General features: G+C 38.9%; 4 protein-coding genes across 5 annotated transcripts in view; 2 read left to right on the top strand and 2 right to left on the bottom strand.

Annotated features, from left to right (window-relative positions):
• Positions 1-76: 76 nt before the first annotated feature.
• On the bottom strand, positions 77-2985 carry LOC148181855 (histidine ammonia-lyase-like). Its single transcript, XM_088041467.1, has 13 exons — positions 2931-2985; positions 2694-2885; positions 2490-2559; positions 2247-2274; positions 2127-2201; positions 1940-2079; positions 1726-1889; positions 1542-1681; positions 1101-1392; positions 915-1054; positions 710-854; positions 218-666; positions 77-172 (listed from the first exon to the last, which is right to left on the bottom strand). The coding sequence occupies exons 1-13, from the start codon at positions 2983-2985 to the stop codon at positions 77-79; spliced, it is 1986 nt and encodes a 661-aa protein (XP_087897593.1).
• Positions 2986-5040: 2055 nt separating this feature from the next.
• LOC148181854 (uncharacterized) lies at positions 5041-6558 on the bottom strand. The gene is made up of 3 exons (XM_088050586.1): positions 6547-6558; positions 5259-6505; positions 5041-5227 (listed from the first exon to the last, which is right to left on the bottom strand). The coding sequence occupies exons 1-3, from the start codon at positions 6556-6558 to the stop codon at positions 5041-5043; spliced, it is 1446 nt and encodes a 481-aa protein (XP_087906712.1).
• A 1710-nt stretch (positions 6559-8268) lies between these two features.
• Positions 8269-8839, top strand: LOC148181853 (uncharacterized). The gene is made up of 2 exons (XM_088050573.1): positions 8269-8427; positions 8468-8839. Exons 1-2 carry the CDS (start codon positions 8269-8271, stop codon positions 8819-8821), a joined length of 513 nt encoding a protein of 170 aa, XP_087906699.1. The 3' UTR covers positions 8822-8839.
• A 489-nt stretch (positions 8840-9328) lies between these two features.
• Cbp53E (Calbindin 53E) overlaps positions 9329-14948 on the top strand; it is a 46304-nt gene continuing 40684 nt past the window's right edge. For both annotated transcript variants that reach the window (XM_088049883.1, XM_088049880.1), the window contains exon 1: positions 9329-9375. The gene's annotated coding sequence lies outside the window, so the exon portion shown is untranslated. The remainder of the gene's footprint in view (positions 9376-14948) is intronic.

The raw sequence follows: 14948 nt of genomic DNA, 5'->3' as shown, positions 1-14948 counted from the left end.
AGTTTTTCATGCGTGAGACCGGTAGGTGGCGCCAAGACAACACTACTAAACTTTACAAAACTTTATTAACAATAATTCACTCGCAGCTTTTCCTTTTTAGGGAGATTCTGCTTCCGTTTAGCGGCTCCAATAAGCTCGTGGTGGTGGGACTAAACACTCTCGTTTCGTGCTCCTGTAAGTTCTTCATCAGTCTCTCATCCTCCTCGGCGTTACTCACCTCCGGTGCGTGGTAAAACATCATGTGGTGCTGAACGGCGCTCCAAATTTTATTCTCAGATAATAACTTCTTTACTGCTTCTATTTCCGGCGACATAAACCGGTCTTTGTCCCACGGCTTCACCACCCCTCGGACCGTCGCGTAGACGTCCTCCAGCGGTCTGGTGGTCCTCAGCGGTCTCAAGAACTCGATGGCTTGACAGGCGGCCAAAAGTTCAATAGCGATGACGTTTTCCACGTTTTCAAGGACCTGGAGGGCTTTCCGCGCGGCGAAACACCCCATGGAGACGTGGTCTTCTTGGCCGGCGCTGGTGCTCATGCTGTCCACGGAGGAGGGGTGACAAATGACCTTGTTTTCGGACACTAGAGCGGCGGCGGTGCAGTGCGCGATCATGAAGCCGGAGTTAATCCCGCCGTCTTCGACGAGGTACGCCGGAAGGCCGCTGAGGGCTACAAAGAAGTAGTTATGGAAATGGTAATTTGGGGGGTTTACCGGGGTTGACGAGACGCTCGGTGCGCTTCTCGCTCATGGAGGCCAGTTCGTGGACCGCAATACTGAGGAAATCCAACACCTTCGCTGGATACTCTCCGTGGAAGTTTCCCGCAGAGATGATCTCACCTCGGTCGGCGAAAACAATCTTCTCCTGTTAAGAAAAAGGGAAAAAAGTGCGAGAAGAGGCTTTTATCAAAAAGGATACGGGATTATCCGTGCCGCTATTCATCTCCGTCTTTATGACCTGCTGAACGAAATCAATAGTGTCGTGCACAATTCCGTGCACTTGGGGGCAACATCTTAAAGTGTAAGCATCTTGCACTTTATTACAAAATCGATGGCTCTCTATAACTAAATTTTACTTCCGTTCGAGGAAATACTCCACCACTACCTGCAATTTCTGAGGGGTAGGTATCAGAATGAAGAAGGGATCTGAGTCTTTGCGCCACCGCAATCTGCCCTTTGTGGGGCCTGATCTTTTGGACATCGGAATCGAAGGCCCTGGAGGTGCCTTTCAGGACTTCCAGAGTGAGGGCGGCGACCACATCCGCCTGTTTCGCGATACGCAGGGCTCGTTCCACCGCCTCCGCTCCGATGCTTGTGATGAGTTGGGTGCCGTTGACCAACGCCACCCCCTCTTTGGGGCCCAGAGACAGCGGCTTCAAGCCGTTGATTTTTAAGACCTGGAATTGATTATAGAAAAATTGTAGGTCATGTATCATTAAGATATTATTAGTATCGATTTTGATTATTAATTCAGATCTAACTCCGGGGGTAAAATGAGGAGGAAAGAGCGCGGCCGGCGGCGGCGCGAGATTCAAACCAACATTACCCGCTTTGCTTCCCCCCATCCAGTCTGGGGGCTCCACATCTTTCCCTCCCCGATAATCCCGAGCGCTAAATGCGCCAGAGGCGCTAAATCTCCACTAGCTCCAACGGATCCTTGCTCGGGCACCCACGACAAACATGAAACTAACAATAATTAAAACTGTCATTGTCCCCGAATAATTGAGTACCATTAAACGCGTCGATGAGGCCTTGCAGAGTGTTTAACGATATTCCACTGTATCCCTTCGCCAGAACGTTAATCCGTAATGCTAGCAACATCCTGGTTCTTGCAGGGCTTAAGGGATTACCAACGCCAGCAGCGTGCGATCTGATTAAATTGTATTGCAAGTCCCTAGATAACAATGACTTGTTAGCGGGGGCAATTCCGGGGTGGTGGCTTACTCTAGTTTCTCGGGAGGGATGTGCACTGCGCTGAAACTGCCAATACCGGTAGTTACTCCATAGACATTCCGGTCTTCTCGCAGAAACGTCTCCACCAACGAGCGCGACTTTAGCACGTTGTTGATGGCTTCTTTTGACAGCTAAAAGGAGTGACTTAGATTATCGAAGCGGCAAAACACGACCGTACTTTGATTTTAAAGTCACCGTTGCCGAGGTTTACGAGGAGTTCAGTTGTTAAGTTAGAACCATCCACAAAGACATACTATAAAAACCAAATGAGAAGCGAGAAAAAGTGATGAAAACTCACGTTATCTGCGGGGAGAAAGTTGCTCGGGCTAGAAACATTAAGGAAAAACACGAAAAATATGAATAAAACATCGTAATTTTGTTGTGTTTCGTGCTAAGCTTTCGGGCGTTTTTAATGGAGAGGAAGGTGTTACGTTAATAGCAATTTCAATATTTATGGCTTTCATTCAACGTTTGGATCCCTCCCAGAAGCTGTTTTGACTCTAAATCTCTTTTACGACGAGAGAACAAGTGAGAAGGATACATGGGCTCTAAAACGTGTTTAAGCTCGTCGGGGATGATCCCCACGTTGACCTGGGTGTCCGTCGTCAGCACTAAAACGAAATCCTTAAAGTAATCGATAGAAACTTAAAAGGGCGAGTGATGTAGACAACCAACAATACGCCTCCGCGCATTGTGTTGCTTCATCTCCAATCTTTAGGTAAATAAAGCCGAGAATAGACAATACCAATGTTTACAAAGTCGTCATTGTCCAACACTTCACAAATGACGTCGTCCGGATCCAACAGAGCCCCTCCTCGCGTCTTCCGCACTTCCTGTATCACATTAATAATATCCCGTTCATCGATCTTCACTCCTTGTAACAATTTCTGGTATTTTCTCCACGCTTCTTCGCCCAACCACCTCACGGTGTTGCTCCCTAAAAGTCGCTCTAAAGGACAATCAGGAAGAGAATCAATTTTACCGTCTTTGCAGGGAATTTGGAGCCACTCGTCCTTAACCCTGGCGGAAACTTTCATGGTACTGTGGAGACTGGGTCAAGATTACATTTTCTTTCTTTCGGGTTTACAGAACGAAGACGATGATTTATTACGACAAGGATGTTGTATAGAAATGGGATTAGATGCTTTGTTCAGAGATTGTAGTTATTTGTGGAGGATTAAAAGACGTTCAAAAAGAGTAGGTCAGGATGGAAACTTTCGGAGGAGAAAAGGTGGTTTTTTGTTTTAAATACAGGGGAAATGGTGAAGGGAAACAAAAAGATGTTTTTTTAGACGCGACGGTGTTTATTCACGTGTCTTAAACAGATCTAAACGCGTCATGCTCCACGTTGAAATGTGTTATTGTTGTACTAGTTTAACATTTTTTTTAGAGATAATAAAGACAATACTGAATTAATCCGAAAATCTACATCTACCTTGGTTTCAGGGCTATAATTATGATATTTAAGGGTCCACAAGTGGTTAAATTCGACCAAATAACTAAAAGTTTGGCAACAGCTAATGCTGTTTCCTGCAAAGAATTTGCCGATTTACAAAAGAGCAATTTTAGAAATGAGTAGGATTTGAAAGAGGTAAGTTAGATACCTGTAATGGTTATATGTCAATTTTGATTAATAGATGGTTTCACAAGCAACTGTCAAGTTTTTTATAGGTTATTTTTCCTGCAGGGAATTTACCGGTTTACAATAAAGGAATTTAAGATATCAGCAGGATTTGAAAGAGATAAGTTAGATACCAGTAGTGAATACATGCTAATTTGGATTGATAGATGGCTCTACAAACAACCGACAAAATTTTTAATAATAGCAAAATACGTATATGTATTAATAAAAATTATAAAGTTATAAAAAAATACCTGCTAATCTGCACTGAAAACAACAAAAACAAGTTTTGTTTTAATGCTCCTACAATTTGGTGACAGTTTATATTTGACAATTCACAGAAATTGCAGAAATTTTTAAAATTCAGCATTGTGTAACTCGCTCTGCTAAACGGCCAATCACAGAGCCGCATTTTAAATTTGCCGCATTTTAAATTTGTCGCATTTTAAATTTGCCGCTTTCAAAAAAATATTCTCTTCAGGAAAAATGAGGTTTTGATCTGCTCTTTTAGATACGATTTTTTAGATCATTTAGATTATTTTAAATCTTTTTGTTTCCTATTTATTTCGATGTTTGATTTAATATTTCGATTCTCAGGTTGTTCAGTTCTCAATTTTCAAACATTTTTTCCTACGATGATATATAGTCTTAGAATCTTGTTTTCAAATTTCTATTTTTTCAAAATTCTTAAGATTCTCTCTTACTGAGAATTTGAAGTTCTAAATTTTAAGTTTTCAATTATCGTGATTGATAATTTAGCTCATAAACTCATTATACAAGGTGTTTATAAATGTTTCTAGCATCAAGGGTGACTCTGAAATTCCTGTTGTGCACTATTTTTCCGCTTTGTTTTTATAGTAAATATAACTAAAGTGTTGCTCCTGTGTTAAGTTCAGTCTCCTGCGTAAATTTTCAAAAATTCTGGGGTGTAAATCAGGCTTTTAATTCTTTATAGAGGAAATTACGGGAAAATTTTAAGTGGCAATTTTTGAGTTAACACGTTGTCAAAGTTGAGTGTATTAATCAATAATAATTAATTAAAACTTTGTTGTAAAAGACAGATTTTAATAAAGATTTAACAAGTTTTAGCCATTTTGCGCAAGACAATTAGCTTCTACGCAGTCCACAGTTTCTTAGTTCAATAACGTTTTAGTTACGCTTTTGTGTCCATGTTTTTCATTTTTAGGTTTCAAACCACAACTAGAACAGTCTTCTTCTCAAAAGTTACTTTGCTCTAAAATGGAAATGTCAGTTGAACAATCTAAACCCACATTTATAATAAGCAGCAAATTTGTTTGACACTTCATAGCCATTATTGATGCTAAAAACTTTTATAAACACCTTGTACATACATAATACAGTCGAATATAAAACATAAATTTTTTTATACTGGGCTATTCTACTTTATTTACACATTTCAAATAGTAATAAAATGATGTTATTTAAGCAGATAATTCAATGAAATTACGTTTTATGTCACTGCTCGTAAAATCAAATCCACGAAAATGTTGACATACATTTTAATGTGTATTTTATACGACACAATTACAACCCAAAACTTGGCAACAGGTGCGTCTGTTTCAAATTTCCGCAGTATATAACACACACACGCGGTAAAGTAAACACGCTTATTGTGGAAAGATAAAAGAAGCGTCACACTCGACAAATATTTAATTTTTACATAATTACAATAATGCGATTATAAAGACGAAGGTTAGAACCGTCGGAGAAAAAATAACTCCGCTGTTAAAATCTTCAGGAGGAGGATTGTCCCCTGTATAGAACCCATCGAAGAAGATGACCGTTTCGTTTTCACTCCCAGCTAATCCGTAGAGGTTCCCTTCACAAACTAGTGCTCCTCCCAAAACAAACTGAGTTTGGTCGTTCTTCTCGACCATGAAGTCTTCAACTTGGACCGGGGTCACTCTGCCACTTACAATGTACGAACACTCCTCGGTGCTGTTGTACGCTTCGACGATTCCAATGAAGTTAGTAACAGGTGGAGTGATGCCCAGTCCGACTATGTTCTCTCCTAAGGGCTCTGTTTGGGCTAAGAGCACCTCTGAGTTTTGCCCCACGACTCTGACGGTGATCCCATCGGCGATTTGCTGGAGATTGTCATATAAGAGTTTGTGGACGGCGATTTGTTCAGAGCCGACAAAAACTCCAAGGCTCAGGTTTTGATTTAGAGTCTCGGTGATGTTGATAAAAATGTCACGGAAAACTTGTACGTTGTAGACGTCTTCGGGGGTTAATTGCAAGGCTTTGTAGAGAGGCGCCGCGGAGGTTACTGTCCATCCGTTGGCTCTCAAGAGATCCATGAAAGCCGACGATGGTAATTGTAAGACTTTTTCTGCGATGGAGTCTCTGGCTCTGGAGTAGACTTCATTAAGAGTCTTTCCTGCTGTTTGTAAAGCCACCGTCACGTGCTCGTCGTCGTATTGCCCTTGTTTCAAGATGTTGAAGATGTTGTCGTCGTTCATGGCCACGGCTCTCCAGAAGTCCAGAGGAATGGCTAAATCGTTGAGGACCTGCCCCACTTGTTGGTTTGTCAATCCCAACTTCGCCGTTAGCGCCCGGTTGAACTCACCAAAAGTCATTCCTAGACCTTTGAGAAGAATCTCCAAGTTGTCAACTGTGTACACATCAGTCACGTCGAAATAGCCGAGGACTTCCTTAAGACAGTTTTCGTCGCACCGGTCGAGTTTGCTGAGTCTGAGGATGTCCATCGTCGTAATTCCGTGCTCTTCTAGACGATTGTCTAAGACATAGTTGATAATAACAGGAACTTCTTCTTCGCGTAGCGACAATTGTAACTCCACCAACGACTCCTGTTGAGCCAATATTGTCACAAAAGACATAAACACTGGGAAAACTCGCGGCAACCACATTTTCAAGTGATCCAAAATCGGCGATTGGAGGTTTGCTGACGGTCCCTTACCAAATCCTTATCACTGGTGATCACATGAGATTCAACCTCGGATGACATAACATAAAAGCATCCGAAAAAAAGTACCTAGTTTAATTTATCAGTGCAAACAATTCGCAGCGAATCCCACAGAGTTTTTACAGTCACGCTGCGAATTATGGACGTATTTACAACAACAATGGAGAAGCAATAAATAACTTTAAAAACTGAAAGAATTTAACTTGTTTGTTGGCTTTATTATTTTTCTCACTCCAAAAATCTCCGTAAATATTTGCGCAGTACGCTCCGAAAATTGTTAATTTATTTAAGCAACACTCTGTATACTGGGTATTCGATACCAAATCGACCACTTTTGACTCCGACCCTTTTCGATTTGGCTGAAAGTTTTTAAATTTTTTTCTACCTTATGAAGAACAGTTCTCAGAATTTTTTAATTTTTTTCCCAAAAAAGTTATGAATTTTTCTAAAAATTGGCTTTTTTATTTTCAAATAGCTATAACTTTTTGAAAAATTAATTTATTGAGACGTTTTTTGTTTTGAAATGTACTTGCCTGAAAAAAATTCAAAAAAAATTTAAGATGAAAAACACAATGAAATTTTCGCTTTTTTATTAAACAGTTATTTTCTCAAAGTTTGCCATCTTTTATTATATATTTAATTTAAAAAATTTTACACTCTCTTATAAAACTATAACATGTAAATATTAAAATTTAAATTTATGACCAAATTTAAATTTTGATATTTACATGTTATAGTTTTATAAGTTTGACAACTGTACTTTAAAGTATTAAAAAAAGTTAAATGTTCTTGGTTCGTTCTAAAGTAAACGTTTCTAAAATCTTTATTTCTTGTTCTAAAATTTTGTGCTTTGGTAATGATCACTTTAGATGTAGGAACCTTATATAAATTTCATCGTCATAACTTAAAAACTAACAAAGATACGAATTTTATTAAAAAAAGGTTGGAGTCAAAAGTGGTCGATTTGGTAAGTATGGAACACCCCATTCGTTTCCAGATGAGACAGGGTACGAATGAGGAGACTTTCTTAAAAAATCTATAAAACTGTCTGGACGAGAGTTTTCCTAATAGCTCCAACTTTACAATTTTGTTTGTACCTCAGTTAATCTTGTTTTGATCAGCTAAGATATATTTTGGCGGAGGCGCCAGGATAAAAGTTTTACCATCACAAAACCCAATCAAAGTTTCAGGTACAGAATGTGGTCGATTTTCCAGGAGGGCGATAAATAAAGAGCGGATTTTAGGAATTTTATTTTTGCACGTAACTACAATTTCTGCTACAATTTAGGTATAATTAAAAATGTTTTTTGCCCGGAAGCTTCTTCAAATTTAGTGGTCCCTTGAGTTTTTACGTTCTCAGTTTGTTTTATTATTATTTTAAATTTAATTTTAATGTAATGTTTGTTTTCCTAATTTTTACTTTGAGGATCTAAGAAACTTCGCAAATTCTAATTCGCAAACATCAAATCTTAATTCTAAAATCTGAAGATCATTTGAGTTTGTTGGGCTCAAATTTTATGGTCTGAAAATCTCGGAATTAAACAGCAAAGAGTTGCGAATTTGTAAACTCTGGCAGTTCATAAGAAACGCTAAAATTAGAAAAACTACATTTTTTCTCCAGAATTTTTTTTAGAAACCAAGAAAATTAAAAAATTGGAGACTTTGAAAATTCAAAAAGCATCTGGAAATAACGAAAAATTTCAACGAAGAGTTTTAACAAGCTTTGCAGTTGCTGAATAACATGCGTGTATAATGGCTTGCATAACTCAAATTGTTATAAACAATTATTTATTGTTTACATTCAAATCAGATACCAATTTTCGGTTAAGCATCATAACCTTCAATTTCCAACAAGCAAAGATGTACTCTTCAATCGCCTTCCTCCTCACCATCTCCCTAGTACCACTCTTGGTAAGTTCTTCCTCTTTCAACCCTTTTTAACACCACTCAGTCCGTAGACTTCAACGACTACAACTCCTGCTTCCGTGACGCCAGACTAAACCCACGATTCCTCCGAGTCGAACACTCCAAAGAACTAAAAAAATTCCTCTTCTGCATGAACAAACTCAACGGAATCCAACGTGAAAACGGCTCGTTCGTGAAAGAGGAAATCTCGCGAAGACTAGTGACACTAGTAAGTTTTGTCAACTTGACAAATGCAGCTGATGCTATTATCAATAAGTGCGCCAACGAGAAGAAGACACCGGAAGACTCCGCTTACTACTACACAACTTGCATGCATAAGTTTGCCATCGAAGGCCCCGAAACCCATCCGTTGAGTGTTTTCTATTTCTGGAATTTATAATAAAACGTCATGTCATGACAGTACGACTTTTGGAGGACGCAAAAATGCCCGTTGCGATCCATCCCTTATTTTGTATCGCTCGAGGAAAAAGGTAAAATCAGTCTCTTTGTGCCGTTATCGACGTCTTGAGGCTACCGAGAGGGGGTCAAGGTCGCCAGGTTAACAGGGGCGGCAAGCACAGATTTGATGTGATTCTGCGGAAGAAATACAGCGGAGGAACGTCACGTCGGTAATAAAACAAAAATAAAAAATCCCTTATCCAATCGTTTTCCACGGCCAATCATGGGGAGGTTTTTCTCGCCAACAGCATATTTTAGCGACTGTTAAAAGCGAGTTTCCACTGCATAAAAGCGCCGAGCATCTCATTATCTCGCAACAAAAAGAATGAAACCCTTATCACTGATTTAAAACGGAATCGAACACACCTTGTCCTATCAAGTCGACGCAGGCGCGAGCGTCGGGACGCTGCACAGGGCTCAGTCTAAGCTCAGTGCGGACTTGAAACTGACTGGTGTCGCGACGAAAGGAAAGAACTTACGAATCTTAATTCTCATGTAAGTTTCATGTGAATGCATGAAGACGCGGCACTGCCCAACTTCGCACGTTTTATTCATTTTCTTTGAATTCAGGACTGCGCTCGATCCTTCGGGAATTATTTATCGTTTTGATTCATGAAGTTATGAATGGACAGAACGTGACGTCGGAGATGGATATGTAACTGAGACGGTGACTGTTCTAATGTTGCGTTTTATTGCGAGATTTGTCTTGAGAGCAATTTTGATTTACAAAACGTTTATCCAATGATCTGAACATGTTGGGAGCGAGGAAGAAGCCTGCATTAGCGCTGGTGCGTGAAATTTCCAATTCGGAGCCGTTCTTGCAGATGTGGAGTCAAAAGACAAACAAACAATTTTTTGATAGAGACACCACGCCCTTGGAAAACAATAAATTAGGCCCACCTGTTCGAGCACTTTTTGCTCCGAGTGGTTTGAATGTGATCATATTATTTTTATGTCACGCTCTGGTGTCGCAGGGAAATGATTAAACTAATCCCACATAAAACCCAATAATTGCCCTTAATCTCTTCCTGCTGTTCGTTTTGTCGGGCATGTACTCGCTCGGTTAATAAGTGTTTTATTGATTGCGAGGCGTCGCAGCAAATTAGGTAAACACTAGTAATTTGCTCTGTCACAGTCAAAACAAAGCAATCGTCTCATTGAATCAACTGTGATCAATAAAGTAGATAAAAAACGAAAATGAATTCGTCGCGTGAAGGAAATACAGCTAAATTAGCAAATGGTACTCGGAAGTCCACGTTTACATAGCCGATAAGCATCAGGAAAAAAAATCAATGATGGTAAATCTCCTGTCAGCCGGACTAAGGAGTGATGTCAAAATGACGAGCAACGAGTGGTCGTAATAATCCAGAAACATTTAAATTCCTGAAGGACCCTTGTCAGTGACGGATGACCTAGAGCGTTTCCGATGAAAATTTTCACATTGCGTGTCGCGGTCTGGGAAAAATTCATAATTTATCGATGTCGCTATCGATTTCTCTCTATGAAGGGCAACGAGGTGTAGGTCGAGGTCTGGAGAAGCTCGTCATAAAATCTTCCCGAAAACATGCAAATTTGTTCGACCTATTGAACTCTAACGACCAGTTCCGGAAATTTTCGCGCAAGCTATTAAACTTTACCGCCGGCAATTTCCATATAAAGTTATTTGTTGGGCCAATTTAAGTTATCGGACACAAAGCGTAATTTTACGCTCTTTACGTGCGTAGTCACCGTAAAGTGTAAATTTTTAACCCATGACCCACATTCAGCGTCTTAAAACGCAGTTGATCACGTAAAATGAAGCGGAAACTCCATTTATCGAGATAAATACGGAGTTTGCGACTAATTCGGAACAATAAGAAGAAAACGGGCCAATTAATGAGTCCCTGGGAAATATGAATCTGCCTGAAATTAAATTCCGATTTGGACTGTCCCGATCGATGAACCAACGTTTCATTTTTAATTCGTGATTTGTGTATTTTTAATGTCGAAGTACAAATCTGCAGGAAAAATCCGCTGAATTTTGATAAGCGCGTCCTCTTAAAACTAATCTGAATATGCGGATTCTTCCAGAAGCACCTATAAAATCCAAACGTGCGGTATTATCGATTTGGGATTATATCGGCGATTTACGTCAAGAACTTCGAGCAAAGACAATAATTAATAAGACGAATGCGGCAAAATCGGACAAGGACGAAAATTAATAGTTTATTAGTAAACAGTAATTATTTTGATGGCGTGTCTCGGAAAATCGACACGTGCTGGATAAAAAAATCTGGAAATAAAAAGTGCGGCAGTCGGCTTTGGAATCTGAAATGAGTTGGTAGCTCTGACATTAAAATTGACTTTCCCTGCCACGTCACGTCCGAAATGTTACTCAAATACGGCGAAATGTCATTGCCAGCTGTCACTTTTCAGTTGATTTTCAGTATTGCCAATGAAACAAACTAAGAACCAAGAAAATCAGAATACCAAAGAAACTAATAATATTCTAGAATATTCAGAATACCAAAGAAACTAATAATATTCTAGAATATTCAGAATACCAAAGAAACTAATAATATTCTAAAGGTTATGTCTCCTGCAGAGAATTTACCGATTTACAAAGAAATCAGCAGGGTTTTAAAGGGTAATGGATAGATGTCATTTTTGATTAATAGAAGCAACAAATAAGTTGAATAAAATAACTGAAAATAACAAAAACAAGTTTATTGTTGGTGCTCCTATAATTTGGTGACAATTTGACCAACGTGACAGTTATTGTTTGACATTCCAAAGGAATCGCAGAAGTTTAAAAAATCAGCATTGTGTAACTCGCTCTGCTAAACGACCAATCACAAAGACGCATTTTAAATTTGGCGTCTACAAAAATGTCTCTGATAACCTTCATAGTTGGTTTAAGTTGCAAATGTCCGCTCAAAGTAACAAATTTTCAAATTTTTATCGTTTAATTCGTTTCTGTTGCAAATGTTGCTATGACTATGTTATGTGGCAAATGTCGATCGGCTGTCAATGTAATGTGTCGGAATTAAATTTGTTTGTTAACGTTTTTAAATTATCAGAAATTAATTTTACTTTACTTTATGTTTAAGGGCTCATACTAATTAATTAAGTAACTTTGATGCACAGCAATTTCTATGTCAAAATTGACAAATGGCAATTCTGGGAAAACAATAATGCCAACCTTGTTTTCTTAAAATTTCTAAAATTAATTTATCAAGTTTGCAACCTTAAATAAAGTAATAACTGTCAAAGTGGTCACTTGCCACCTGAACATACTGTAGTATCTGTATCACATCTGTAAACAAATTACTGTCTTGCAGGAAATTTGTATTATACCAACATGATTCAACAAGTAGTGGACTTTTACTATTTTCATTAGTGTCACGATTGCCACACATCGGTGCACCAATTACTATTTTCTAGGGAATTTCAATTTCACCAACATAATTCAACAAGTGGTGGACAAAATCAAAACTACAGAGAAAGTAGCCATCGTGATCATAAATTTTATCACGTTGGATAAAACATTAAATAAAGTTTCTGAGACTTATGCATAATCATAACACAAACTTCGAACATTTTACAGTCTTTAGAAAGCAGCTAAATGCACTTACCGCTACCTAAGTTTCAGATTTAATTGCGCTTTAAAACACAGTAAGTGCCACTGATGTTCTCCAATTCACTTTAGCCAAATTCCCGTAAATTCACAACTAAGTTGTCTAAACTGTTCATTTTAGGGGACTTTTTGAGTTCAGAAACTCGTCAAAACTGACCCTAAGGGGCGCTGATCAATTTGCACTTGCGTAGTTGACCGTGGCATGAAAATCTAACACAACTTTTCAAATTCGTGAGTTTTTGTAGTGGTGCCGTTTCCTTATTTTCGTTCTCAGGGACAAAAAACGGAGAAATCTTGGGTGAGTTAAAACACAATAAGTGCCACTGATGTTCTCCAATTCACTTAAATCGAATTCCCGTAAATTCATAACAAAGTTGTTCAAACTGTTCATTTTAGGGGAATTTTTAGGTACAAAACCCGTCAAAACTGACGCTAGGTGGCGCTGATCTGTCAATTTGCACTTAGTAGTTGGCCGTGGCGGCAAAATCTAACCCATGCCTTTTCCGCATTTTCTTAAAAGACAAAAAACGACGAAATCTTAAGTGAGTTTCTGATTTTTCTTTCCTTTTTAATTAGGACGTGCCCATAGCACAAACTTCCTTGTTGAGGAAACTGCAAATGGCCACATTGTTGTTATTTCCACTCTTCGCCCGCAAAGTTATCAAACTCTTCCCGAGTTTTATTGTGAGGAAACTCCGTGGATGATCCAAGTTGAATTAGATTAAGAGAACGCCGTTTTACACTACATTAAATTCCGCGGCAGAGTCCCAAAACGTACCCTCCGGTTAAAAAAACCGTCCACTTCACGCTCATCCTCCACAATTATCCCTAATTCGCCCCTTTTATGTTGTACCTTTAAATTACATCTTCAGCACTCGTTGTCGAGTGTGAATTTAGTGTTGTTATTTTTTGACGACCCTAAAGTTGCACGATCGATACAAGTGGGATCTCGCAATCTCAGTTCTTGTTTTATTAAAGCAGAAACTCGGAGAGGATTTGCGGCTTTCATAAAACCACGAGAAAATTGTAAATGGAGGTGACAGCGTGTGCCACATATGAAGGACTATTGAAATAAATCGAACCGGGGAAATGGGCGATAAATTAAAATTAATGCGACAAAGTGCGAATTTTTATTCTTGATCCTGTCCGGAAACTGAGGGGTATTAAATGGCGGTGATGGATTAGTGCCTGGAATTAGTTTTGAAAAATCGCCGGATATGCAGGCAACCAAGATTACAGAAGTGATTAATGAGTAGCCGACATTAATTCTGCAGATTTGATTGTAGTTGTGAAAATAAAAGATAATTTTTGTTGCTCGGTTTTGATGGTGGGATTCGCGCTGCTGGATGGGCAATTTACATATTAAAACGATTCAGAAGAGCGAGCCTTAGATCCAGGACCATCAAGATAATAGCGAGATTGTAGTGCTGTAATAATGCTAATTCAGTTAATAATAATTATGTAATCTCAATGGAGATCAGTTTTTATTACTGTGCGAATGAAAAGTTTTTATACCGCCTCCATAGAAACAATAAGCGGACCCACTCATTTGAATAAAAAATGAGTCAATTGTACCACATTGTGGTCTTTGAAAATGCGTCGCTTTTTATTGATTTTGGCATTAGTAAACAATCAATACGATAATAAAATAAAATGTTTACAATCGTTCATTTGGAACAAAAATAAACACGCCGCTTCAAAGTCCCTGGGACTCTGATTAGTTCCATTACTCGACAAGATTGCTTTTATACCTCTCGAGGCTTCCCAGAAGCGTTTATTCTTTAAATGATGAATATTAATAGTCTCCGACCGCGACTTACATAACACTTCTTTCCGCTGATTCATAGTCCATCAACACATCTCGCTACCGCGCGCTACTTCAGTATATTTCCACCCTTCATTTCAGACATTTGCATGGAGGCAACCATTTCTGACTTAAAAGCGAATCGTCGACACCCTCATTACACTAAAAGCCAACTTGGAAATTCAGGGAATAGAAATAAAAATAAAAATTCTTTTAGAGGATACAAACGGGCCATTTCTGTCCCCAAAAGTGCAGATGTTATTAATTGGAATTACTTGTAGATTGATGTAACGCGGTGTTCTCCAAGTCAGCGCGAGATTTATTACCCACTCGCTCTCAATTTTTGCGAGTTTTCTTTGTTGTTTTAGCTCTTAGACGCAGTCTGGAGGGTTGTAGCTCGCCTCATTTAGATGCCCGTCTGGTTTATTGCGTTGGCAGCATTGACGTAATAAATATGGGGGATTCTTGGGGTGTTGTGTACAAATGGGTGGCCCAATATCTGGGCGGAATTCTAATGAAAACTGAGCAGGTTATTACTCGCTTTGTTCCGGCCCGATTATTTATTTTGTCATTTACACTCTAACAATAGATTAATTATTATAAATTATAACATCCGCGCCGTATCAAATCCTTGATCTTCCTAATAAC

This window comes from Gnatocerus cornutus, chromosome 1, assembly GCF_029298725.1.
Source record: "Gnatocerus cornutus isolate USDA-ARS CGAHR chromosome 1, icGnaCorn1.1, whole genome shotgun sequence".
NCBI lineage: Eukaryota > Metazoa > Arthropoda > Insecta > Coleoptera > Tenebrionidae > Gnatocerus > Gnatocerus cornutus.
Note: the sequence above shows the minus strand (reverse complement) of the source record. Positions and strands in the feature narration are given on the sequence as shown.